Source organism: Equus asinus, chromosome 20, assembly GCF_041296235.1.
Source record: "Equus asinus isolate D_3611 breed Donkey chromosome 20, EquAss-T2T_v2, whole genome shotgun sequence".
Lineage (NCBI taxonomy): Eukaryota > Metazoa > Chordata > Mammalia > Perissodactyla > Equidae > Equus > Equus asinus.
The window spans coordinates 37,176,228-37,202,849 of record NC_091809.1 but is presented as its reverse complement, the minus strand read 5'-3'; the positions used below and the strand labels follow the sequence as shown (position 1 = coordinate 37,202,849).

At 47.4% G+C, this 26,622-nt stretch overlaps 2 protein-coding genes across 18 annotated transcripts; both read left to right on the top strand.

Annotated features, from left to right (window-relative positions):
- The first annotated feature begins 81 nt into the window (after positions 1 to 81).
- On the top strand, positions 82 to 7,791 carry FOXRED1 (FAD dependent oxidoreductase domain containing 1). Of its 6 annotated transcripts, none has more exons than XM_014845423.3 (12): positions 82 to 299; positions 2,244 to 2,464; positions 3,196 to 3,306; positions 3,559 to 3,677; positions 5,003 to 5,097; positions 5,367 to 5,468; positions 5,839 to 5,915; positions 6,081 to 6,241; positions 6,374 to 6,503; positions 6,719 to 6,823; positions 7,051 to 7,309; positions 7,448 to 7,791. In XM_014845423.3, exons 1-11 carry the CDS (start codon positions 215 to 217, stop codon positions 7,303 to 7,305), a joined length of 1,461 nt encoding a protein of 486 aa, XP_014700909.1. In that variant the 5' UTR covers positions 82 to 214; the 3' UTR covers positions 7,306 to 7,309; positions 7,448 to 7,791. The 6 variants fall into 6 exon arrangements, with proteins under 6 accessions (XP_014700909.1, XP_014700908.1, XP_070346044.1 ...); XM_014845422.3 differs by having other exon boundaries at positions 141 to 299; positions 6,707 to 6,823; XM_070489943.1 differs by lacking the exon at positions 3,196 to 3,306 and having other exon boundaries at positions 141 to 299.
- A 3,397-nt stretch (positions 7,792 to 11,188) lies between these two features.
- TIRAP (TIR domain containing adaptor protein) lies at positions 11,189 to 25,572 on the top strand. 12 transcript variants are annotated; one of them, XM_070489964.1, is made up of 9 exons: positions 11,189 to 11,326; positions 11,753 to 11,931; positions 17,103 to 17,178; positions 17,742 to 17,922; positions 18,306 to 18,540; positions 19,192 to 19,315; positions 19,502 to 19,660; positions 20,845 to 21,432; positions 21,989 to 25,572. In XM_070489964.1, exons 7-9 carry the CDS (start codon positions 19,594 to 19,596, stop codon positions 22,006 to 22,008), a joined length of 675 nt encoding a protein of 224 aa, XP_070346065.1. In that variant the 5' UTR covers positions 11,189 to 11,326; positions 11,753 to 11,931; positions 17,103 to 17,178; positions 17,742 to 17,922; positions 18,306 to 18,540; positions 19,192 to 19,315; positions 19,502 to 19,593; the 3' UTR covers positions 22,009 to 25,572. The 12 variants fall into 12 exon arrangements, with proteins under 12 accessions (XP_070346065.1, XP_070346064.1, XP_070346072.1 ...); XM_070489966.1 differs by having other exon boundaries at positions 11,200 to 11,326; positions 11,840 to 11,931; XM_070489963.1 differs by lacking the exon at positions 17,103 to 17,178.
- The last annotated feature ends 1,050 nt before the right edge of the window (positions 25,573 to 26,622 follow it).

The window sequence follows — 26,622 nt, the reverse complement described above, 5'->3', positions numbered from 1 at the left end:
TGGCTCGCCAATGGCGGCTGGGGGCGGGCATGGGCGGGGCTCTTGGGGAAGTCACGGGGAGACTGCCGCCTATGGCGCGGAGGGGCGGGGGCTGGAGGCGCCGCTGGCCAATGGGCGCGCTCGTCTAAACAACTCGCGGCGCGGAGCTGTGACGGCGGAGGGGACCGTATGTGGCATAGAATGCTGTCCTCGCAGGGGTGGCCCTCACAGGGCCATGCTTCGAAGGGCGCTGCGGCTCGGCTTGGGCCGGGGCCTCTTGGGCCGGGGGCTAGGCACATGGAGAGGAGACTCTACTCTGGGTAAAGTTGAGGGCAGCGGAGGGTGTCGTGGTTCTGGGATGCCCCCAGTCTCCAGCTACAGGATTCAGGATCCCGGCCCACGCTGGGAAGACAGTGGGTCGGCTAGGAGAAGGGGGTAAGCTTGCCTGTAGAGCATGAGCAGTTGTATGGGTCCCAAGGTTGCCCTTCTCAGGTGACAAATGCCGGGTTGTTCTTTGCGTCAGCTTACCACGAGAATAATAGAGCCAAGCTTATTCATTGGTTGCACAGATGTCCATTAAGTCCTGCTCATGTGCAGGATGTTGTGCATAATGCTGTGGCCATGAAGGAGGGAAGAAGAGAGAGGATTCAGTCGGTGTATGTCCTAGAGGTGCCTAACGTGTAGCTGGAGAGGGAAAGCTTCAGTAGACCAGTTCAAGACTGGATAGAACCCAACTTGGAGAATGCCCAGCACTGCTAGTCCCCGAAGCTAGTGCAATTGTAGAAGTACATAGAGCAGGTGGGAACTGAGATCAGCCTTGAAGGATAATGTTTACTGGCTCAAGGAAGGTGTATGTTCCACGTTCTGGAGAACTGAGCAAAGGTTAAAAGAAGAGTTTTGTTCTTCTGCAATGAACTAGCAAAAGCTAGCTAGATAGTTTGAGGAGGAGTATGAAACGTAGTGTGGACAGGTAAGGTAACCTCAGATCAAGGAAAGCTCCAAATACCACTGAGAAGAGTTTGAACATTGTATTGGAGACAGTGAGAAGACCTGGAGATTTGTGAGATAGGTGTGAAAGACAAAAAGATTCACTTATTCATGACACTTATTGAGCACTTAGGATGTACCAGGTATTGTGCTAGGCTTCGGTGGTGAAGAAGGTAGACATAATGCAGTTATCAAGCAATCACAAACTCCAAGTTGCAAATGTGTTGCATATTGCAAAAGAGGGGTTCACAGAGCTATAAGATAAAGTGACAGGAAAACTTGACTAGCGGGTCAGGTAAGGCTTCCCTGAAAAAATGATAACCAAGCTGAGAGCTAAAGGAAGCAAGGAATTTACTAGGCAAAGATGGACACAGAGTTCCAAAGCAGAGAGAACACCTGTGTAAATTCCCTGTGTTGGGAGGAAATAAGGCGCCATCAAGGAACCAAAAGGGCAGGAGAGGGGGGTGGGGAGGACAGGGTGAACAGGAGCCAGATCACCTAGTGCCTCATGGGCCACGTTGCAGACTTTGGACTTTTATCCTTAGAGTAATCAAAAGCAATTGGAGGGTTTTAAGCAAGAGAGTATGTGACTACATTATTGTTTAGAAGAGATCATTCCAGCTATGATGTAGAAAAGAAATTGGGGTGGGGGGAATTAGTGGGAACAGTTAGGAGGCCTTTGCATTAGTCTCGGTGAGATTATGGTGGTTTGATCTAGGGTGGTGGTGGCAGAGAAGGAAAAAAGGGAGAAATTGAGATATTTAGGAGGCAAAGCCATCAGAACTCGATAATAGATAAGACACCAGTGTAGGTTTGCTGGTCGTGATGGATATCCAGGATAAGGTGCCACTCAGAGGTACCATGTTTGAGAAGGTGTGCAGCTCAGGGTATGCCGGGACCTCTTCAGGAGCCTGGGGCATCCAAGTGGAGGTGACAGTGCAGTTGAATATATGAGCCTGGGCCTCAGGAGAGAGAGCTCTGCGCAAGAGATAAATATGTGTAAGTCACCTAGCCTAGGGAGAGAGTATAGAGCGTTAATTTTAGGAAGTTGAATCTTGCAGTGCTGGGCATGAGGTATGAAAAAGAAGAGAGATTAATGGCATATAGACCGTATAGCAAAGTTGTGGAACACTGCTGGTTGTGAGTTAACCTTATGAGAAGGATGACACTAGGGACTGCCAAATCAGTGTCAATTTAGCCCACCTTTTCTTGTGCCCATCCTCTGACCCCCCCTACCACCTGGAAATGAAATGTATGGCCCTCTTTGACCATCACAGACTGGGATGGAAAGGTGTCCGACATTAAGAAGAAGATCCAGTCAGTCCTTCCTGGAGGGGCCTGGAATCCATTGTATGACACCAGCCACCTACCCCCCGAACACTCGGATGTGGTGATTGTAGGGGGTGGGGTGCTCGGCCTGTCCGTGGCCTATTGGCTGAAGAGGTTGGAGAAGCGACGAGGTGCCATTCAGGTGCTGGTGGTGGAACGGGACTACACGGTGAGGTCTGGGGTAGGGCAGAGTCATGAGTGGGGCACGGACTCATATCTTATTGAGGGGTCTAGGGTCAAGGGAAGGGGAGGAAAGGAAAGACCTCAATCTATGGAGGTCCAAAGGGTGGGGACTGTACTTTGGGCCTTGTTGAGAAATAGTCTCAGGTTCTTCCTCCCTCAATCTAGGGACCTTTGGCAATAAGGTTTTTGCTTTTGAAAGCAAATTTCACAATGTTGGATTTTTTTTGAGATCTCACAGTTCTAGCCAGGAGAACCTGCATTCAAGCTATAATTAACACAGCTATCTCAACCCCCTTTAGGTTCCATTACCTCTAAGGTTTTTGTACTTTAGTTGTCCTATTTATCACAGCCAGCTAGCCACAACTCTTGCTGCTTTGGTCATATCCTTCTATTTTCCAGTTAGTAGATCAAATGTTAATCTCCTGCCTATGCACTCCCAGGCCATGAGCATTTGGTATATCACGGCCCAGCCCTTTTTAGGTGACTGACCCTCTCTGATCTGCAAATCTGCTTGTAAGGATTTTAATAACTCTTGTCCTCTTTGGGCTGCTGGTTGACTTGCATATGGGTTTATCCACCTCAAGTCCTCTTAGATTATGAGCTTGCAAGTTGCACTCTCCTTTAACTTAAGCTGTATGACTCACAGCCTCCATTACAGTATTCTGCTCACATGGGACAGGGTACTGGTCTCCCTCAACTACTCTTGTCTTTCCACAGTATTCCCAGGCCTCCACCGGGCTTTCTGTGGGTGGGATTCGTCAGCAGTTCTCGTTGCCTGAGAACATCCAGCTCTCCCTCTTTTCAGTCGACTTTCTACGGAATATCAATGTATGTGCAGTGAGATTTGGGGGTGGGGGTGGTGACCCCTCCTTTAGCCCAGAGAGAGGAACAGCCCAGCTGCCTGGGGGAACAGGGAACAGGAGCAGTTCGGAATGAGGAGTCAGAACCCCTGGTTTTCTTCCCCGTGGTGGGGCTTCTTTCTGGGTTGGGGCACTGAGCCCAGGAGCTGTTGGTGAGGAAGCCAGGAAAGCTCTCCCTCCTTTCAATCAGCTGCTTTGAGGAGCTTTTCTTTGCACACAGGAGTACCTGGCTGTAGTCGATGACCCTCCCCTGGACCTCCAGTTCAACCCCTCAGGTTATCTTTTGCTGGCTTCAGAAAAGGGTGCTGCGATCATGGAGAACAATGTGAAAGTGCAGAGGTGGGTGCCCGGCACATCCTCTGAGCTGCTTCTCACCACGTGCGCACAGTCAGCTCCGGCACCAAGTCAGGAATGGGGGTGATGGAGTTGAGAAGACACGTCCGTCCTCTCTAGGAGCCCAGTCTTGGGAGAGACAGACACGCAGGCCTCCGGTACCGCGTGATGTAGACAATGCGCTGCTGCAGTGCTTCCTAAATTTACCGATCGTAAGAACCCACAGGCCATCCCAGACCTAATAACCGGAATCTCTAGGGAGGGGCCCAGGAATCTGCAAACCTTTTATGTAAGGGCTGGAAAGTAAGCATCGGGGCCGGCCCGGTGGTGCAGCAGTTAAGTGCACACATTCCACTTTGGCAGCCTCAGGTTCGCCGGTTCGGTCCCGGGTGCAAACATGGCACCACTTGGCAAGCCATGCTGTGGTAGGCATCCCACGTATAAAGTAGAGGAAGATGGGCACAGATGTTAGCTCAGGGCCAGTCTTCTTCAGCAAAAAGAGGGGGATTGGCAGCAGATGTTAGTTCAGGGCTCATCTTCCTCCAAAAAAAAAGAAAGAAAGAAAGTAAGCATCTCAGGCTTTGCAGGCCATACACTCTGTTGCAGTCGCTCAACTTTGTGGTTGGAGGACAAAAGCAGCCATAGACAGAAATATAAATGAAGGAGTGGAGCTCGTGTACAAAAGCAGGCAGCAGGCTGGGTTTGGCAGCCCTGCCCTAAGTGATTCTCATGATCAGCCAATAGTGGGCATCTTTAATACTCTACGAGTCTCACTAGTGACACCAAGTAATGTCCTAAATGCATTACAAATATCAACTCATTTAATCCTCAGAATATCCCTGTTGTACATGTGGGGAAATGGAGGCACGGCACGCTAGTGAGAGGTGGTGCTGGGGGATTCGCAGTCTGGCTCATGAGTGTATTCTTTTAGCACCTATGTTGCTGCCTTTGGAGGACACAGCTCCAGAGGAGATAGTTGTGCTGGTGAACAGGATTGTACTAGAATGTGGACAGGAAGGCCATTCCAGGCAGGAGTGGAGGGAACAAAGTGACTGTGCTATTGTGAAAGGACGTGAAATGGGGATGACAAGGAGTATAATGGCCACAGGGAAACTAGGTTTAGGAAAGGACAGAAGGGTCATATGCTGAAGAGCCTTGACTAGGAGGCTTGGTCTTCACCCAGTCAGCAAGGAGGGAAAATTGGGAGTTGGGGACAGAGAAGTGACACGAATGAGGTGAATCCCCACTTGTGCAGCTGGGGTCCGTACTTCTCCCTCTCTGCACACTCACCTGCTCTAACACATGTATATATACCCACACATTTCTCTCAGGCAGGAAGGAGCCAAAGTTTGTCTGATGTCTCCGGAGCAGCTTCGGAACAAGTTCCCCTGGATAAACACAGAGGGAGTGGCTTTGGCATCTTATGGTGAGGCTTGCTTGCAGAGGGGCTCAGGGGTTGAGGGGTGCCTCAGTACCCCATCGCCAAGTCAAGGAGCAGTGCTTCCTTCCTGGCCAGCAGGGCCTCCTCTGGGCCAGGCTAGCTGTCTGTTCTTCTACAGGATTTGACTCTGGTGCAGTTGGTCACCATGACTTTCCCCAGCTTGCAAGCCCTAAAGAAGAATTGGGGGAGCAGGAAATACAATAGGAGAGGAAAGTCCCAGTCCCTCTTCATGAGTCCTCTTTTTCTCAACTCAGGGTTGGAGGACGAAGGTTGGTTTGACCCTTGGTGTCTGCTCCAGGGTCTCCGGCGAAAGGTGCAGTCCATGGGGGTCCTTTTCTGCCATGGAGAGGTGACACGTGAGTCTGAGGCCCATGCCCACTGCTTGTTTCCTCTGCCAGCCAGGGTGCAGGCCTAGACTGAGTCTTCCCTTCACTCACAGGTTAAGCAAGAGCTGGTGGGAGAAGGGGGTTCTCCCCTGATGGCCGGTCCTGGGCATCCTCACTCTAGCTCCTGACTAGGCTTCTGTGTGACTCATGATCTGCCCAAAGATTTCAGCGCTCTCCTGGCCTGAGTGCGGCCAAGTTCATCCCGGTTACTCTCTATTTGCTTCAGTGTCTGTGGGAAAGCTCCCGGCCTTCCAGCTTTCTTCCTTATGAAACTAGTGGGATCCCCATCTCCTTCCTCTTCAAGGCCTCAAGGGCCCATTTTGTTTTCTTTTTCCTACAGGTTTCATCTCTTCATCTAACCGCATGGAGACTGCAAGTGGGGAAGAGGTGACTTTGAAAAGGATCCATGAAGTTCATGTAAGTTCCTAGCCTACCTAGACATCTTCCTTACCAAAGTGGAGGGACGAGAAAGGGAATGACTGTCATTTCTGTGGGTAAACTAAGGCTCAGGGAGAATGTACCTCTCATGGTGCCCAGTGTGTGAGCCAGACCCTCCCCCACCCCCCACTCTGGTGCCTGCAGGTGAAGATGGACCGCAGCCTGGAGTACCAGCCTGTGGAATGTGCCATAGTGATCAACGCAGCAGGGGCCTGGTCTGGGCAAATTGCAGAGCTGGCTGGTATCGGGAAGGGGCCGCCTGGCACCCTGCAGGGCACCAAGCTACCTGTGGAGCCGAGGAAAAGGTGACTTCCCCCAGGGCAGCTGAGGTTGGTGAGAGAAGGAAAGGAACATAAAAGTTTGTTAAGTGTGTGTGCAGGGGAGAGGGGTGTGGGTGGGTTGCTATCTCCCCCTTCCTAACCTGCTGGTTATGGCAGGTATGTGTACTTATGGCACTGCCCCCAGGGACCAGGCCTGGAGACGCCATTCGTTATAGACAGCAGCGGAGCCTATTTCCGCCGAGAAGGATTAGGCAACAACTACCTGGGCAGCTGCAGCCCCACTGAGGTAAGCTGAGTGGGGGCTGGGAAGGAGATAGACCAATTGTCATTACAGTCAGGCTGTTTTGGAGGGCCCAGTGCTGTTACTGATGTTACTGTTTGAATTGGGATCTCTTCTCCCCATTCCCTATCTGCTGAGGAGATTGATTAAAGCTGTCAGTGAGGTCTGGGTCTGCCGTTGTGTCCCAGGCAATATAAACCTGTCCCAAGCTCTCACCCCAGGAGGAGGAACCAGACCCAGGGAACCTGGAAGTGGACCATGGCTTCTTCCAGGACAAGGTGTGGCCCCATTTGGCCCAGAGGGTACCAGCTTTTGAGACTCTGAAGGTAACTAGCAGACAGATGACACTGCAGCACAACGGTCCCCTTGGAAAGGCTGTCCACTGCCTCACTCCCTCCACCCCAAACTGCTAATGACTCTGTTGGTCTAAGGACCCATCCCATCAACCCCCTCAGCAGTGGTAGAGGGGACCGTGTGCTGCCCCCTGGCCAGGAGTGAGGGTGGAGTGATTTGGCAGCCTTCCTGAGAACCCCAGTGTCTTGTGCACCCGCAGGTTCGGAGTGCTTGGGCTGGCTATTACGACTACAACACCTTTGACCAGAATGGTGTGGTGGGCCCCCACCCACTAGTCGTCAACATGTACTTTGCTACGGGCTTCAGTGGCCATGGGCTCCAGCAGGCCCCTGCCGTGGGACGAGCTGTGGCAGAGATGGTGCTGGAGGGCAGCTTCCAAACCATTGACCTGAACCCCTTCCTCTTCAGTCGCTTTTACTTGGGAGAGAAGGTCCAGGAGCACAATATCATCTGAGCCCGTAAGCTCTTCACTGCGCCCCACTGCCCCATCTGTCACCCTTGGCTCTAATTCTGGCCTCCCATGTTCACATCCTCACTGCTGGATTCCCCCCAGCACCATGCTAAGGTCTCCTCCACCCTCCTCTGCTCTCATCCAGGTCAACCTGCCCCCATGTGGCTGGGCGTGCAGGCAGACTGCAGACTCTGAGGTTCTGCGCCAGAGGCCCAGGCTAAAAAGAATGATGGCATGGGATCCTAGGACTGATCCCTGACCCAGGCTGCTGCCACCCACCAAGGTAGTCCAGCTGGACAGAACACCTCAGAGCTCCTGAGGACCATGGTCCAAGACTGGCTCCTTCCTAGTGCTGACCCAGAAAGATGGCCTCTGCCCCTCTTGGCAAACCCCAGCAGAGCCAGGCAGGGAGCACTCTGGGGCAGCTTGGCCCAGATTTACTGACATGTCTACCTTGTTTATCAATCAATAAATGTGATTAACTCCTTCCTTCCAGTCTTCTGTCCCTTCCTCTTGTCACCTCACAACAGTTGCTTTAGGGCACCCACTAGCCTTTGATCCCAGGTTGGGAGGAGCACAGCCTCTTCCTCCCAGGAGTGTTCTTAAATCCTAGGCATCAGGCATCTTGTGTGCAAGCTAGTGCCGCCTTGTCCCAAGTTCCTGCAGGGCTTTGGTTGTAGAGGGAAGGGATGTGTGCATTCATCTATTCAATGTTTATTCAGCTCCAACTCTTGGTCAGGCCCAGGGCTACATGTTAGAGATATACCAGCAGGCAAAGCAGAGTATATGTCCTCCCTGGAGTGTTCTTATCTGCCCAGCCCCGCGCCCCTGGATGAGACATAGTGCAGTCCCTGCAGTGCAGGGGACAAGCACAGGACATGGACACCTCATCCTGGCTGGGCATTTCTCCATGAAGCTTCCTAGGGAAGTTGACCTCTGAGCTGAACCCAAAGGATGAGGTTTGACAAAGTGAATGCAGGGCGGTGTAGGGAGGAGAGCAGAAGGGGGGTGATTCCAGGCTGAGGGGAAGCCCAGGACCAAGAATTAGCAAGACCCAAAGGACTGCAAGTGATTTGTCCTCGTTAGATCACGGAGTGAGAGACAAGGGGAGTGAGAGGTACAGTGGGCCAGGGGCGAGGAGCCATGCTGTGGAGCTTGGAGTTTATTCCGTGAGCAGGGGACCGCTGAAGAGTTTTCAGCAGGGAAGCTCCATGATCAGATTTTCCTTTTAGAAAAATCACCCTGACTGCCTTGTGGAGAACAGATTCTGATGTCAAAGCAGGAGGCCAGATGGGAGGCTGTCCCTAAAGTCCACATGGCAGAGTCAACGGAGCCTGCACTGTCATGGCAAGAAGCACGTGGATCTAGGAAGCAAGAGTAGCAACAAGAGATGGGGTCAAGTAAGACTCCCAGGTTTCTGGCTTGGACAACTGGACGAGTGTCATGCCTTTTGTAGAGAGGAGGAACACAGGGAGGAACAGTGTGAGAAACAAAAAAAGGGGGCCTGTAGGACAATGGGGAAAGATGTCTGATAGGGGCTGAATTAATTGTTGTGGCACTCAGGACGATCTGGGTGTAGGTAGAGATGTGGACATCATGGAAGAGGATGGCATCACCTGGGGAGGGTAGAACAGTGGGGGACCAGGGCAGGGAACTGAGGGAACCCCACCGACAGTTACGGGATGAACCAGAGAAGACGATGCTGAAGAGGTGGCCAGAGAGGCAGGAGAAAAGCCAGGAGAGGAAGGTGCGCAGGAGCCTAGGGCAAATGGTCAGTGGTATAAATGCACACACGGGCCGGGATCCAGGACCAAGTAGGTCAGTGGGGACCTCAGGGAGAGTGTTCCAGGAAGAGATTACCTCAGTGGGGTTTGAGGTGTGGACAGTTGTTCAAAGGGAGAAGTGAGTGCGAGTAGAGACAGCCAGTAAAATGCCCAATGCCCTTCAAAAGTGGCCTTTGGGGAGCAGAATGAAACATAAAAGATGGAGGCGGGCCTCTGATTATCAGCTGGGTGAGGGGGAGGGCAGAGAGGGCAGATGTGCTGCCCCAGAGCTGCCATTAGAAGCCTGTGGGGGTGGGGGGAGCCAGGACTAATTAGGTGAGCAGAAGAGGAAGAGCCACCGGAATGCAGAATGGTGCTGAAAGACAGGAAGGAACTTGCAAGGGGCAGGGAGGTAGGGCCGGTCAGGCAGACCTAGCGTTGAGTTACCCCTGTAGGGTGGGCCCAGAATTTGCTCACCCTTCCTTCAGTACAGGCCCCTATCTGTGGGTCAGAGAGAAGGGCCCTACCTGGCTCCTCACCCGGAAGCGATTTCCTTCAGATAACTGATGCTCTACTTGTTAAGAAGGCATTAATGAAGCCTCTGCACTCCCACAAAGCTTTGTTCAAACCCATAGGCGAGCACTTAGCCTTGCATCCACATCTTCCCCATTAAACTGTGAGAGAAGGGTCAGGCCTCTACCTTTGCCCCAACACCGAGCCATCACGGCGCTTGTGCACTACCTGGCTCTCAGTCAGCCTTCACCTGAGTGCCTCTGCCCCTCCAGGGAACTTCGGGAAATTGTCAGTCTAATGAGGGGGCTGAGCATCTCACACAAGCTCCAGATACCTTCGGGATTTCCAGGAAGGAGGCAGGAAGGGCAGGGTTAAAAAAGGGTTTTCTGCATAAGCTGTGAAAACAACCCTCGCCAGAAGCAAGCTGTTTTGAAGAGCAGAGTTGAGGAAAGGGGGGCCCTCTGGGTGGAAGGGACAGCAGAGCAGGGCTTAGAGCAGGGAGGCAGAGATGTATCCGATAAAGAGTAAAGAAACCCTCCCCAACACCTGGGCACTGGGCTAGGTGTCTGACAGACTTTATCCCATCTACTCCTTACCACAACGCTATGAACCAGATGCCATAATTTTGATGAGGAAACTGAACCTAGACAGGTCATCCACTTCGCCAAGGTCACACAGCTCGTAAGTGATGAGCCCTGGATGTGAACCTGATGCTCTGACTCCAGAGCCCTGTGTACAGCCTTACAGCACATAGCCTCCCAGGATTAGCCACTAAGTGCTTTTGTCTGGCTGGTGAGAAAAGTTAGAAATCAGAGTGAAGGGGAGATTATGAATCTTAGAATGGCCCTATTAAACTACCTCCACCCTCCAGCATTTCATGTGCATAGCTGTAGGAGTGCTTCCCAAACCCACTACCAAGGAACACTGCTCAGGGAGATACTGACATTTCTACAACGAAACAAGTTTGGGAAATGGTATGTTATATCCTCCCCTCCCTGCTTCACAACGCGCTCATCCATGTCTCAGAAGCATGAAGAAGTCAAGAGGTTAAAAATCCCTTCATTTTGTTTAACCCATGACTCGCCAACATCTTGCCCATCGCATTTTGCAGCAGCTCTGTTAGTGCCCTGCAGAACAGTGCTCAGGCATGCCCTTTTGGGAATCTAGCATCGGCTTCAGTGGAGCGTGCCAGGGCCTCGTGTCGCTGGAGGACTGACTTCACAGCTGCCACACAGAACCTGCCTCTCCTGCAAAGAAACTCATGCTGCCACTGGCTGCGTGTGGTGTTTGGAAAAGTTGAATCTCCAAGCGTCATTTTTCTCAATTGTATAAAAGGAAAAAGGTATAAGCTCTTCCTTTGCAGGGTGTTAAGAGGACTCAATGAATGCAATAAGGGTTTCTTTCCCTCTCCCAGAGGCTCCAGCTTTTCCTAGTGGGTTTCGGGGAAATCAGGAGAAAAGGCTCATCGCTAAGTTTCTGCCCAGGGAGCAGCTCCGTGGATGCCCCTGAACCTACCCGTGGGCACGGAAGGCCCCGCCCCACGGGGAGACTCCTGCTTGCAGCGGGGAAGGCGCGCTGGGGGAGCGGCGACTCCCAGCCCGGAGTGGCGGCGGGAGGCGGGGCGGGGGCTGGCGCCTCGCCGCTTCCGGTGGAGCTGGCCGGCCGCGGGCCGCACTTCCCTCGGCTGGGGGCTCGCCGGCGCCCGAGCCCGCGCCTGGCTGCCCGGCGGCCGGGCGCCCCACGCGCAGGTGAGGCTGGGCGCGGCGCGGAGGGGCGGCGCGGGGCCGGGGGCCGGGGGCCGGGGCCGTGGGCGCGGGCGGGGGCGGCCTCGCGGCCGGGAGGGCCTCCGCGCAGCCGGGCCCCAGCGTCCCGGCCTCCCTTAGCGGCGGGAATGCCCTGCCCTCCCTCCCGGCTTGCCCCTGCCTGCGGCACGTCTGCCCGATCCACCGCCGCCCTCTCCCCGGCTCCCTTTACTTGGCTCCCTCTGGCACCCAGAACACGGAAACAGAAGGAAATGGCCCTCCGAGAAAGCTGTCACTTTCACTGTCGCAAAGAAGCTCGCGCCGGGAGCCCCTCCTTTAGCTTGGGTCGAAGAGCCGGGCTCGGTCAGGTTGTTTCCGTTTAACTGTAGTGTTTCTCCCAGCCTCCTAACATCCTTCTCTGCTCTGGTCCAGCCTCTCTTAATGGTCTATGTGGCAGTGTTTCGGCAAGAACAAGGCTTTATGTAGGTTTAACGACCTACCGAGGCCTTCCTTCCACAGCCATTGCACGGACATCTCCCAGGGGCTAGGCACCGTGTGAAGTGCTAGAGTGACAGCGTTGACCGGGACAGATTCAGTCCTTCTGGAGACGGGTAAATAAGAATTCACAACACACCGATAAGTGCAGCTAAGCGAAGGGAAGTGTGGAGTAGTCCAGCAGCTGAGACGCCTAAGCCGGGGCCGGGGAGGGTCAGGAATGACTGACTGGTGGAGAAAGTCACATCTAGTTATTTTTTAAACTTAAAAAAAAAAAAAAATTGAAATACAACCTACATACAGAAAAGTGCACAAATCGTAAGTGTACGGCTTACTCAGTTTTCACACAGTGAACATTTCCTGTGTAAGCTGCATCCAGAATAGACAAAACATTACTCCAGAAGCCCTCTTATGCCCACCGCCAATCACTGCTTTCCCCTAGGGGTGACTACTCTCCTGGGTTTTAACGTCATAAAGTAGTTGTACTTGGTTTTGAACTTTTGATACCTGGACTCATGAACTTGTTCTGTATGGCATTTTATATTCAATATATGAGTTTCACCCATGTTGCATTTAGAGTAATTCATTTATTCTCACTGATGTGTAATTTTGCATGGTATGGATAGACCACAATTTATTTCTACGTTCTACTGACACTTGTGTTGATGGACATGGTTTGTTTCCAGTTTGGGGTTAACCAGTGCTCAACAAGATTCTCATGTTGTCTTTTGGTGAACATATGTAAGCGCTGGGTGTGTTTATGTTCGGCTTTAGAATATAGTGCCAGCGTTTTCCAAAGTGGTTTTACCAATTTACACTCCCCTGGGCAGTGTGAGTTCTACTCCTCCACATCCTTACCAATGCTTGATATTGTCTCTCTTTTTCATTGTAGCCATTCCACTCACTGCTTGGGCAGTGGTGTTGCACTGAGGTTTTAATTTGCCTTTCTCTGATGACTAATGCTGCATTGTTCATCTTTTCAAGTCTGTTGGGCATTTGAATATCCTTGAAGTGTCCAATTTTCTGCCTATTTTTCTATAGATTGTCTTTTTCTTAGTAGTTTGAAAGAGTTCTAAAATATTCTGGGTAGGAGACATATTTATTGAATGTGTATTTCTAAATTATCTGCTCTCTCTCAGGAGACTGCCTTTTCACTGTCCTAATGATGTCTTTTGATGAACAGAAGTTCTTCATTTTAATGTTGTCTAATTTATCATTTTTCCCTTATGGTTGTATTACTTTTGTCCAGCTTTTAAAAATCTTTGCCTAGGGGATGGCCCGTGGCCGAGTGGTTAAGTTCACACGCTCCGCTGCAGGCGGCCCAGTGTTTCGTTGGTTCGAATCCTGGGCGCGGACATGGCACTGCTCATCAAACCACGCTGAGGCAGCGTCCCACATGCCACAACTAGAAGCACCCACAACGAAATATACAACTATGTACCGGGGGGTTTTGGGGAGAAAAAGGAGAAAAAAAAAAAAAAAAAATCTTTGCCTACCCTGGGGGGTGGGGGATGAGGGTGGGCAAAATGGTTGAAGGTGGTCAAAAGGTACAAACTTCCATTTTAAAATAAGTCAGTCCTGGGGATGTAATGTACAGCCTGGTGACTATAGCTCATAATACTGTATTTGAAAATTGCTAAGAGAGTAGATCTTAAAAGTTCTCACCACAGGAAAAACAATTTGTAGCTATGTGTGTTGAGGGATGTTAACGAGACTTATTGTGATGGCCATTTCACAGTATATACATAGATCGAATCAGTATGTTGTACACGTGAAACTAATATAATGTTATATGTCAATTATATCTCAATTTTAAAAATCAGGAAGGTAATCAAAGTCAGAAAGATCATCACCTATATTTTCCTCTAAAAGCTTTATTGTTATTCTCACCTATATCTACTATCCATTTGAGATTAATTTTTTTGTCTGTTATGAGATATGCGTCAGGATTCGTTTTTTCCAAGGCTATCTAAACTGACCCAGTGCCATGTATTAGAAAGACCTTCTTCCCCCGTTGCACTGCAGTGTCAGCTTTCTCATGAATCAGGAGACTGTACGGATGTGGGTCTGTTTCTGGACCCCCTCTTCTTCCATTTATCTGTCTGTCCTTGTGCACCAATATCACGCATGCTGCCCTAATTATTGTTGCTTTATAATAAGTCTTTATTATTCTGGTAGTGGAAGTCCTCAGCATTGTTCTTCTTTAAGATCTTAGGTATTTTTATCTAACCCTGCTGGCAAAGCCTTTTTCAAAAATATATAAAAAGTAGTCATTCTGTAAGCTCAAAACGGGCCTAATGTATAAGGGTATGATTGGCATAATTTGTAAACTCTATCCATCCATAAATTCACTGCTGACAATCTATATTACATTCAATGCCTGCATATTTACATGAGACCTACAGCAAAGTGAATACAAAATAAATTCACATCATTTTAGTGAAAAATGACCTTTAGTACATATAAGATATAGTTTCAAAACAAAGAGAATTTTTTAAAACTAAGAAACTGAAGTTTTCCAAAGGCCAATTTGCTACTTTTTGCAAAATACAGCAACATTAATTATAATGCTTCCCATTCATGTTTGGTTGTAAGATATGTTCCTATGTGACTGAAATGCAGCTGAAGTTTTGGATTTTAATAACCAAAGTAAAGTACTTTTGATTAATAATTAAATTTAAAATAGTAGGTGCTTTTATATGCATACATGCACACATAGATACATATATATATATATATTTTTTTGGAATATTTTTTGTGTGTGTGAGGAAGAGTGGCCCTGAGCTAACCTCTGTGCCAGTCTTCCTTTATTTTGTATGTGGGACACTGCCACAGCATGACTCGATGAGTGGTGTGCGGGTCCACACCCAGAATCCAAACCCGCGAACCCAAGCCACCAAGGGGGAGTTAGTGAACTCAACCACTTTAACACTGAGCCAGCCTTTGGAAGACTTTGACATTTTTTAAAGTCTTCCAAAATTTACAAATGTAGTGCTGAAAGCATATGTACCTCACTATATACTTAGCAAACATGATTTATTTTAATACAAGTCATAAGACTGCAGTTAATTAACCAGAATGCCATGATTGTTTTCTGCCTGCTAGAGTTCTATCTTAAATCTGAGTTTCTAGCAAAATCAGTAATTTAGAACTTATTTCACAAAATCAGCTCCAAGATTTGCTGGGCACTTTTCCATTATTCTACCACTTATAAACATAAGTAACAGTATATAGAGACTAGTGGCTCCTTGTATCAAAATTACCTGGAGAGCTCTTTAAAAATACGGATTCTTGGGCCCCACTTCTGAACTATTGAATAAGAATTTCCTGAGGTATCTATATTTTTAAAAGCTCTCTAGGTGATAACGATCTGCAGTTTGGTCTGAGAACCACTGACGTAGCTGACAAGACTGATCTTTAGGTACGTCAGAATGCTGGGGTACTGGTTTAACAAGTAGGTTCCCAAGCTTTACGCCCAGAGATCTGATTCAGTCACTTCGGGATGGAGCGCAGGAACAGGCCATCATTGCCGTTGACCCATCTTTGTTTTCTGTGCTGTGTAACAAATTACCACAAGTTTAGCAGCTTAAACCAACACCTATTTATTGTCTCATAGTTTCTGCAGGTCAAGGGCCCAGGCAAGACTGGCTCAGTCTTCTGCTGGGATCTCACGGGGCTGTAGACCAAGTGTTAGCTGGGGCTGCAGTGCTATCAGAGACTCAACTGGGGAGGGATCCACTACCAAGCTCCCTCAGGTTGTTGTTTGTTGTCAAATTCATCTCCTTGGGTGTAGGGCTGAGGTCTGTTTTCTTGCTGGCTGTCAGCTGGAGACTGCTCTCAGCTTTCAGAGCTGCCTGCAGTTCCTGGACCCCTGGCCCTCTTGTGCCATGGCCAATTCTTCAGAGTCAGCAAGGGAGCCTCTCTCTAGTCTGCTAAGATGGACTTATAGACACACATACAAGTGTGCACACACATACATATGCACACGATATTCATATATGCTCTATTTATATATACACGTCTTATAGTAAATATACCTAGTATATGTGTGATATATATACATACATATACACGCACACCATATATAGTAACCTAATCATGTGAGTGACATCCCATAACCTTTGCCACAGTCTGTTGGTTAGAAGTCATGAGTCCTGCCCACACTCACAGGTGTGAATGTGGGGGCCACCCTAGGGTCTCTCCACAGTACGCAAACCACTCTTAGAAACACTGTACTGTGCCTATCGAGCCATTAACAATTAAATTTGGCACTTTAAGTGACACTGTCGTGCAAGTCCTAATGAATCCTGCCCTGACAAGTTTTCAGCAAGTGTTTGAGAAGAAAACTTAGCCTTTGAAACTGATGTTCTTAAAGTCAAAATCAAGTGAAGTGTAGATGATAATTTGTCAAAGAAGTGAAAAACTCTTTCAAATAATTTAAACTTTTAAACAGACCACTTCTTAGCACTCAAATGCTTTCTCCATTCATTGACCTGAGATACAATCAGAGAAAGTATATTAGTTTCCTATTGCTTCTGTAACAAATTACCACCAACCTAGTGGCTTAATACAACACATTTATTCTCTTACAGTTGTGGCTGTCAGAAGTCTAAAATGGACCAGCAGGGAGGAATCTACGTACTTGCCTTTTCTAGCTTCTAGAGGCACCTGCATTCCTTGCTGGTGGCCCCACATTACACCAATCTCTGCTTCTGTCGTCGGCATCTCCTTCTCTCACTCTGACCCTCCTGCCTTCCTCTTATAAGACCTGTGGGATTACATTTGGCCCACCTGGATAATCCAGGATAATCTTCCCATCTCAAGATCCTTAATCACATCTGCACAGTCGTTTTTGCCGTGTAAAGCAGCATATTCACTGGTTCTGAGGATTAGGATGTGGACATCTTTGGGGGACCATTATCCTGTCTACCACAGATAGTAATTCCAGCCTAACAGAAATGTAATATGCATTATATAAGATGCATGTTCTAATCATGTGCCTTTGTAGGCTTCAGTAGACTTTCTGTATAATAGATATTGGAGACCAGTTAGATAGTGGATAATATTAAATACACTTGGGATTTTATACAGTGAAACTTCATAATATTTCCCTCACAGAATAAGTTCCTACATATAATATTGGAAAAGGCTTCTAAAAAACATTAAAGGTCTCATGCTGCTGCTCTTTTTGAAGAAGCTCTTTACTAATTTTTTATCAGGTCTTTGTAATTAGCTACAAAGTAGGTATTTAGGTATATATCATTCTACTTTATGAATTTTTTAAAAGCGCAAGGAAAAGTGACCACATGTAAGACCACTCAGCAAATCAGAGGACAGACAGAGCCGGTGATTAGAGCTTCCAGGTGGGCATTTGGGTTCATGATCTTCGTATCTGCTTGACAACTCTGTCTCCTGTATCTCCATATAGGACTATTACTAAGCCTCGTAGAGATTAAAGTGTATTTGAGTGTGACAGCTGCACAAGAAGTGAAAAGTAATAAGGAAGGTGCAGGGACTCCAGGAAGTAGACCCTGCATACGGTTAATGAAACTTATCTGCCATCTTGCCCAATTATCCTATGTCAAAGATGCTCTTATTTTCTGTGTTTAAACGTTTCCATAACGTTGGTCACAAGGGGTTAGATCAACCCACTTCCAGTGCCATATGCTGTTGGGCAACTGGATTTCTTTTTAACCAAGCAATGGAAAAAGGCAATGACCAAAAATTGTCCTGTATTGCAAAAAGGGCAAGTCATTTCATAAAAGGAGCAACTGAAACTTTTAAATCTATATCTGTTAAGTGGATTAAAGTATTATGTTAATTTTTAACTTTTAGGCTATCATTAAAAATATCAAATGATTCTCCAGTTTCTAAGTGTATCAAGACCAAATAATGAATTTTAAAATTGAAAAAATATTTAATCTAGAAAGCAAGTGGCATTATGTCTACTACTGGGGGAAAAGGACATCTTGAATGGTTGAAATGAAGATATCGAGAGACAGTGACTCCTGACCCGGAAAAGGATTTTGAAACCTAACAGCGGTTAATCAGGCACTGCCTTAACCTCAGCCCACCACTCAGGCTGTCTGAAATCTGAAGAATATTAGGTAGGAAAAGAAACTCATATCCATGCTAACATTTACCTTTGCGTGTCCTCTTGGCTGGCTTCGCAGCTGACTGCTTTTTTCTTTCAAACACCTCTCTGGTTCCTGAGCCCGCTCCAGCTCTCCTTTCTGCCCGCCTTGCCGCTGCCGTTTAAGTTCTCCTTTTTTTTTTTTACTTTTTGAACTTTGGTCTATTTTCATGAATCATCAGTGTCTCTTATGTTCATCAGCTTGGCATAAGAGTACTAAAAATTTAGCAGTGAATGAAGCATTATTGTCCTGCGTTGAATGACATCCTATAAATTTTGAAACCCCTTATTTCAGTGTGTCTAACAACCCAAGTTGTTTCCATGTGAGTTTCCAGGGTTTTGTTCTGACCTCTGCAGATCCGTCAGAGTGAAAAGCAGTCCTCTGCCAGTTCCTCCACAGCGCTCGAGCCAAGTTCCCCACCAGCCCTGCATCTGCAGGAGTGTCACTAGATCACTGCAGCTCCAACTTGGATCAGGGCGGGCTCAGCTCCACATAGCGTCCTTCCAGAAACCTGGGCTGAGAGAGCCTCCACCCTCAGGGACACCCCAGTCATCGTGGTGGAAAGAGAGCATGGCAAGTTGCCCATCTAAGGTATTCTTGGTCCTTTGCATTTCCATGTAAATTTAGAAGCAGTTTGACAATCCCTTAACCCCCCAAAACAAAACCCTTCTGGAATTTGGGATAGCACCGATCTAAAGATTAGTTTAGGGAAAATTGATTATAATACTTAGTCTTCTAAACCATATCCCTCCAATATCTAGGTTATTTTAAATATATATAACCCACACTATTTTCTGAGCATTATATACCATGCACCACTAGCACTTTACATAAATTATCTCATGTAATCTTCACAATAATGCTGAGAAGCAGGTTCTAGTGTTATTTCCATTTCACAAATAGAGATCTTAAAGCTTAGGGAGATTAAGTAGCTTGCCTAAGGCCACAGTTAATAAAAGGAGAAAATCCAGGCACTCTGCCTGCAGTCTGCGGTCTTCACCACTGTGTGCCACTACCTCCCTGAGCTGACGGCCAAGGAGGGAGGGAGGGAAGGATGGATGAGGGATGGATGGATGGGTGGGTGGATGGATGGATGGATGGATGATTATTCAGGGGAAGGCAGACTTAGCAGAAGAGTCTCCCATGGTTTCTTGTGTGTGTTCTCTCTCCTGCTCAGCAGTTGTCTACTAGGATACATAATTATTTGCCCAAACAGTAACTGTCCTTTTCTTCCCATTTCAGCATTTATACAGGGAGTCTCTATAAAGAGCTGCCTGCCAGCTGCCCTTCCCCAGATCCTGAATGCACTCCTGGCTGGGTGGAGCAGAGAACAGTCACTCTACTGGTCATGCTGAGCTCATACTCTGTAAGTCTGACCACTCTACACAGATCTGGGTTTATCTAGAAACCAGCTCCAATCACAGTAGTATCTGTGGGACCCATTTAGAGACTGAGCCTCTTCAGGTATTAGGAGAGAAAGAACATCCAGAGCCCACCCACTGGGGCTGAGAGTAAGGTAAGTACAGCTTTTGTGATCCTTTCTCTGTTATAGGATGGCTGTTCCATGAGGTCAAGGCTGGGTCCCTTCCCTTCTCCTGCTTTACCAATGCCTGGTCTCATGGGGTTAGTTTTGAGCCCAACACCATGGCATCGTCATCCTCCTTCCCAGCTCCTCGATCCCGGTCCAGGAAGCCTCTGGGCAAGATGGCTGGTGAGTGGGAGTCAGCTCCTAATTCCACTCTGTGAGTGTAGTCCTCAATCTTCCTCTGGGCACGGTGGGAGGCCTGTGCAGCCCAAACACAGGGGAGAGACGCAGGGAGGCTGAAGATGGGCTGGTGCTCCTGCCTTGACCTCAGTGTCCAGATGCTTTGCAGCGACTGAGGAGAGGAGGCATGCATCAGTGGAAACTTCAGTCCTTGTGGCTCACAGGTTTTCCACATGCTCACCTGAAGTTCCTATCCTGGAAACCATTGTGCTGAGTGCTTCACTCTGCATTTCTTGTCATCTACATCTTCCAGAACCATTCAGAGGAAGGAGCCGAGCGGAGAGAAAATAAATCAGTCTCTAGAATACCAAGCTTTCTGTCCCCATCAAAAGCTGGGAAACTGAGTTGAAATCATTCTAGAGTACTTACAACATACCAGACACTGGATTATCTCAGTTAATCTTCAACAACAACTAATATGAACCCATTTTACAGATGAGGAAAGGCAGACGTAGACTGACTTGCTTAAGGCCATACGGAAGCAAGCAGCAGGTCCACAATCCCATCTGTGTGCCTGACTCCAGTGTAGGTTCTGAATCACTCACTCTGTGCTCCTGAAGAGCTCTGCACAGTAGCCCTCTTCATTTTTACCCATTTGTTTTACTCCTTTAGCAACAATCTAGGATTTTTCAGGGCTAACCAAATGCCAATTCCTCCTCCTCTTTCTCTCCCAAAATGGGTAGCCCACCTTAATCTAAATCTACCTCCCCTCAGTGCTGAAAATGGGTCTGGGGACTGGTTGATCCTTACTCGGTTAATATAGCTCTACTTACAGACTCACAAATGGTTGACTGGTCAGCTCTAGGGGGAAGTTCTGGTTAGGGTAGGCTGGGGGTACTAGAAATCTAAGGGCCTGGAGCAGGGCAAAACCATCTTACCCAATCAGGCTGCTCAAACAGCCAGAGTTCTTATGTATTCCCCAAACCTTTAAAGACAGAGGGAATTTTTAGGCAAATCCTGCAGGATGTACAAAATAGCAGAGCATAGGTCTCTCAGAATAAAGTGGCCTTGTTTGCCAGTGCAGGGGAGATGGGCTGGAGTCTAGCCCCAGCCTGGGCCCCACCCTGCGGGGCCCTGAAGAGGCCACCTGCTGAGAAAACCAGGCCTGAGCAGTGTTTGTCCCCCCGCAGACTGGTTCAGACAGGCCCTGTCGAAGAAGCCCAAGGTACCTGTCTCTCCAGAAAGCACCCCTAGTGATGTGTCACAGCCGAGCTCACAGGACAGCAACCCACCTCAGTGCCTCAGCTCAGTCGTGTCTCCCACTCCACCACCAACACACATGGGCACCAGCAGTAGCAGCAGCAGCAGCGGCCGCTGGAGCAAGGACTATGACGTCTGCGTGTGCCACAGTGAGCAGGACCTGGTGGCCGCCCAGGAGCTGGTCTCCTACCTGGAGGACAGCCCTGCCGGCCTGCGCTGCTTCCTGCAGCTTCGGGATGCAACCCCAGGTGGTGCCATTGTGTCTGAGCTGTGCCAGGCACTGAGCAATAGTCACTGCTGTGTGCTGCTTATCACCCCAGGCTTCCTCCAGGACCCGTGGTGCAAGTACCAGATGCTGCAGGCCCTGACCCAGTCCCCCGGGGCAGAGGGCTGCACCATCCCCCTGCTGTCAGGCCTCACCAGAGCCGCCTACCCCGCTGAGCTCCGATTCATGTACTTCGTGGACGGCCAGGGCCCTGACCACGGCTTTCGCCAAGTCAAGCAAGCTGTCATGCGTTGTAAGTTATGGGAGGAAGGGAAGGCGGTTTAGCCAGTGTCTGATCTACTTTGGCTTTTAGGAGTCAGCCACTGTAGCCTCATAGTTCAAAGTGCAGCCTCTGGAGGAGATTGTCTGTTACTGGGGCAAATTACTTAACCCCAGTGTCTGGGTTTCCTCATTGGTAAAATGAGAATGACACTATATGCCTCAATAAGTATAAACACTAAGTAAGAGTTCAGGACACAGCCTGGCACGTGTAAAGTACTCCTAACAGGCACGGCCCAGCACAGATCAAGTCCTCCATAAATATTAGCCATTATTATCATTGTTAGTATTAGGTTTCTTTCACTGAGGTCAGGTTCGAGATGTCCCCAAGAGCTGGGAAAATGCCAGGTGCAAAATAATAGGAAAGAATTGCCTACAATACGTGTATCCAGGGGAGGGCCATTATATTACAGTGGGTTTAGAAGTAAAGTAGATAAAAAGGTAGAAGAGGTGGGACCTGTTGGGGGACACAGAGATGCTGGGATTTGGGGAGGGTGACAAGCCCTGTGATTCTGTTTGGTCTCTTTCAGATCTGCAGACCCTCAGCTGACACTTGTTATATCACCAGGGGCCCCAGAAAGTTGGAGCAAAGTTGGAAATCAAGTTAGAAAGCCCAGGGCCCGGCAGGGCCTTGGGTTCCAGCAGATGTGATAAGGTGTAAGGAGCCAGTTAGCAGCACTTTGTATGTGATCCTGGGATCAGATTGTGCCTCAGGCTTGCATTACTGTGGGCTCCCCAGGAAGGCCACGGGGATGCTGGGGACTCCCCCAGGAAGGCCATGGGGATGCTGGGGACTCCCCCAAGAAAGCTGTGGGGAAGCTGGGGACTCCCCAGGAAGGCAGTAAGGAAGCTGGGGACTCCCCAGGAAGGTCATGGGGAAGCCAGAAATTGGAGGTGGGAGGAGGAGGAGGTGCTGATACCAAGATGATTACCAACGTTTTGCCTCCTGCCTAACTGGACATGAGGCCTGGTGTATACCTGTGTCTTCCTCCCCTGGAGTCGGGCGCTGGTGTAGAGAAGCATTTCTCCTCAAGAGGCGACTCACCTGATTAATGAGCTGGAAGCCTGGACTGTGTGCCTCAGCGTGTATGGTTTTCCCAGTCAAGCATCGAGTCCTTCACACTCACTTTACTGCCTTTCTCTTTCCCAGGGACATCATTCATTTCAGTAAGCTACATGAAGATGCATTCAGCACTGTACTCCATTTATTTTTATTGCATGGGTGTCATTGAAGACTCAAACCTAGAAACCGTTCTGAATAGAAGGAGAGGGCAGGGACCAGGTAGAGTGAAGAGGAGGAAAGCTCAGACCTTCACCTGGCATCAAAAGCCCACCCACTGATGCTTTGACTTAGGGGGGCCTCATCAGGGGTCTGGCTGGAGCTCACGCTTTTACCTCTGCACTGAGAGGGACTGGCGTTTTTCTTCTGGCAGCTGACTATGCACCTTGTAGGACAGGCAAGGTTTCATTCATCAGTTCTCAATAAAATTTTTCTTTGCCACAGCCACCTCCCCCTACTCAATAAAAATTTGTTGTTGAACCAAAATGAATTTAATTCCCCCAATGTGTACTTTTATGCCTCTTCTCTCACTTTCCCCACCATGTCCCCTCCTTTTACTGAAAAAATTTATATATATATTTTAAATTCAGATATAATTGACATATAACATATTAGTTTCAGGGGTACAACATCATTTGATATTTGTATATATTGTGAAAAAATTGATATCTTTAATTATGAATTATTTTATTACATGCAAAAGGACTAAGGAATAATGTAATGTACACTCATGTACCTACTACCCAGCTTAAGAAGCAAAACCTTACAATCCCTATGGTGCTCCCTTTGTGCCCTTAATTACATTCTCCTCCCTTCTCCCACCAGAAGTAACCACTGTTCTGAATTGTGAACTTATCATTCTTAGCTTTTCTCCAGAGATTTATTATATGTGTGCATCCCTGACGACATATTTACTTTTACATGGTTTTATACTTTACAGAAATGGTATTATGTTTGTATTCTACACATTCCTTTTTGTTGTTTACCACGTTTGTAAGCTTTATCCGTGTTGATGCATGTAACTCTGTAAATTCATTTCCACTCCATTATGTAAATATACAACTATTCAGTCACACAGTCTTTTACAGATGGACATCTGGTTGTTTCTAGTCTTTTGCTATTAAAAACACTGAGCCTATGAACATATTTGTACATGTTTGCATGAGCAAAATTTTCTAGGATTTAGCCTAGATGAGGAACAGCTGGGTAGTAAAAATACACAGCTTTAGTTTTGGTAGAAGATACCAAATTTTCTTCCAAATTGGTTGTGCCAATTTATGTTCTTCCCATTTGTATGTAACATGTCTTTCATGTTCTTGCTAACACTTGGAATTGTCAGGTTTAAAAATTTTTGCTAATCTGGTAGGTGAAAACTGGTATCCTATTGTCATGATGTTCCTCCTTTCCTTTTTACCTTGTTTATGAAAAAACTATAGATCATATACTAAAAAAGAGAAGCGTGTGATGAATCCCCATACAGCCATCACCCAGCTTCAACAATTACCAACTTGTGCTGAGCTTGTCGCAATAACCCCACTTGCTCCCTCACCCCCAGATTCTTTTGGAGCAAATCCCAGGCATTATTTATTTCTTCATATTTAAGGCTGTATCTCTAAATTATTGGAAGTTTTAAAAACATCGTGTCTTTTAAAGAACAGAAGTTGTTTTTTTTTTAATTTTTTTTTAAGATTTTATTTTTCCTTTTTTCTCCCCAAAGGCCCCCAAAGTACATAGTTGCGTATTTGTAGTTGTGGGTCCTTCTAGTTGTGGCATGTGGGATGCCTCCTCAGCGTGGCCTGATGAGTGGTGCCATGTCCACGCCCAGGATTCAAACTGGTGAAACCCTGGGCTGCTGTAGCGGAGCAATGAACTTAACCACTTGGCCACGGGGCCGGCCCCTATTTTCTTTTTTTTCTTAGGAAGATTAGGCCTGAGCTAACTACTGCCAATCCTCCTCTTTCTTTTTGCTGAGGAAGACTGGCCCTGAGCTAACATCCATGCTCATCTTCCTCTACTTTATATGTGGGACGCCTGCCACAGCATGGCTTGCCAAGCTGTGCCATGTTTGCACTGGTGAACCCCAGGCTGCCGAAAAGTGGAATGTGCGAACTTAACCACTGCGCCACTGGGCCAGCCCATATTTTTTAATATTAAAAACTTTCACCTATTCCTTCGTAATCTGTGTTCTTGTGTCTGATTTAGGAAATCCTTCCCCACTCCTGTATTTTCTTCTGGAAGTATTTCACATTTAGGTCTTTAAGCCACTTGGATGTTTTGTTTGGGTTTTTGTTGTTGTTCTTGGCTCCTAACTCAGAGATCCAACTTTGTTTTTCCATTTGTACAGCCATTATTTACCGACTAGTCCATCCTTGCTCCCACTGATTGTGATGTCACTGCTGTCATATACTGTCCTCATATGCAGGGGTCTACTCCTGGGTTCTCCACCCTCCTCCATTTGTGTGTTTGTGTATCCCTGTATCAGTGGCACACTGGCTTACTTACTATGGTTTTTTTTTTTTTAAAGATTTTATTTTTCTCCCCAAAGCCCCCTGGTACATAGTTGTATATTTCGTTGTGGGTCCTTCTAGTTGTGGCATGTGGGACGCTGCCTCAGCGTGGTCTGATGAGCAGTGCCATGTCCGCGCCCAGGATTCAAACCAACGAAACACTGGGCTGCCTGCAGCGGAGCGTGCGAACTTAACCACTCGGCCACGGGGCCAGCCCCATTTTTTTTTTTTTTTTTAAAGATTACTATGGTTTTTAATAAGCTCTGATAACTTGTAGATTGATTTTTCCCACACTCTTCCTATTCATCGAAATCACTTTGACTTTTCTTGTTCCTTTACTCTTTCATATAAATTGTTTATTCAGTTTGTCAGATTCCAGGAAAATGCCTGTTAGTATTTTTATTACATTACATTGAGTTGAGAGATTAATTTAAGAAGAATAGATGCTTTTATGATATAGAATCTTTCTCTCCATAAAAATGGTATGTCTTCATTTATTGATGTCTTCAAATGTATTTCAATAAAGCTTATAATCTTTTTCCATGTTGGTCTGTCACATCTTTTATTAGATTTATTCCTTGATACTTCATATTTTCTGTTGCTGTTCTAAAAGTTTTTTTGTGTGTGTTTTTTTTTAATTAAGGTTATGAAAGTTAACATCCTTGTGAAATTACAGTTGTACATCATTATTAGTCATGTTGTAGGTACACCACTTCACCCCTAGTGCCCTCCCCCCACCCCCCTTTCCCCTGGCAACCACCGATCAGTTCTCTTTGTCTATATGTTAACTACCACCTATGAGTGGAGTCATACAGAGTTCGTCTCTGTCTGGCTTATTTCACTCAACATAATACCCTCAAGGTCTATCCATGTTGTTGTGAATGGGACGACTTTGTCCTTTTTTATGGCTGAGTAGTATTCCATTGTATATATATACCACATCTTCTTTATCCAATCCTCAGTTGCTGGGCACTTAGGTTGGTTCCATGACTTGGCTATTGTGAATAATGCTGTGATGAACATAGGGGTGCATGGAACTTTTGGAATTGCTGATTTCAGGTTCTTAGGATAGATACCCAGTAGTGGGATGGCTGGGTCATAAGGTATTCCTATTTTTAACTTTTTGAGGAATCTCCATACTGTTTTCCATAGTGGCTGCACCAGTTTGCATTCCCACCAACAGTGTATGAGGGTTCCCTTTCCTCCACAGCCTCTCCAACATTTGTCACTCTTGGTTTTGGATATTTTTGCCATTCTAACAAGTGTAAGGCGATATCTTAGTGTAGTTTTGATTTGCATTTGCCTGATGATTAGTGATGATGAGCATCTTTTCATGTGTCTATTGGCCATCTGTATATCTTCTTTGGAGAAATGTCTGTTCATGTCCCCTGCCCATTTTGTAATTGAGTTGTTTGATTTTTTTATTGTTGAGTTGTGTGAGTTCTTTGTATGTTATGGAGATTACCCCTTTGTTGGATAAATAACTTGTGAATATTTTTTCCCAATTAGTGGGCTGTTTTTTTTGTTTCAATCCTGTTTTCCCTTGCCTTGAAGAAGCTCTTTAGTCTGATGAAGTCCCATTTGTTTATTCTTTCTA

What these genes read in the sequence shown, in the direction of transcription:
- TIRAP (XM_070489971.1), top strand. Translation starts at nt 19,594, where the DNA reads ATGGCATCGTCATCCTCCTTCCCAGCTCCTCGATCCCGGTCCAGGAAG. An exon ending in GCCTCTGGGCAAGATGGCTG is followed by an intron (nt 19,661 to 20,844) that starts GTGAGTGGGAGT and finishes GTCCCCCCGCAG; the next exon opens with ACTGGTTCAGACAGGCCCTG. An exon ending in CAAGCAAGCTGTCATGCGTT is followed by an intron (nt 21,433 to 21,988) that starts GTAAGTTATGGG and finishes GGTCTCTTTCAG; the next exon opens with ATCTGCAGACCCTCAGCTGA.
- FOXRED1 (XM_014845422.3), top strand. Translation starts at nt 215, where the DNA reads ATGCTTCGAAGGGCGCTGCGGCTCGGCTTGGGCCGGGGCCTCTTGGGC. An exon ending in GAGAGGAGACTCTACTCTGG is followed by an intron (nt 300 to 2,243) that starts GTAAAGTTGAGG and finishes TGACCATCACAG; the next exon opens with ACTGGGATGGAAAGGTGTCC. An exon ending in CCTGTGGAGCCGAGGAAAAG is followed by an intron (nt 6,242 to 6,373) that starts GTGACTTCCCCC and finishes TGGTTATGGCAG; the next exon opens with GTATGTGTACTTATGGCACT.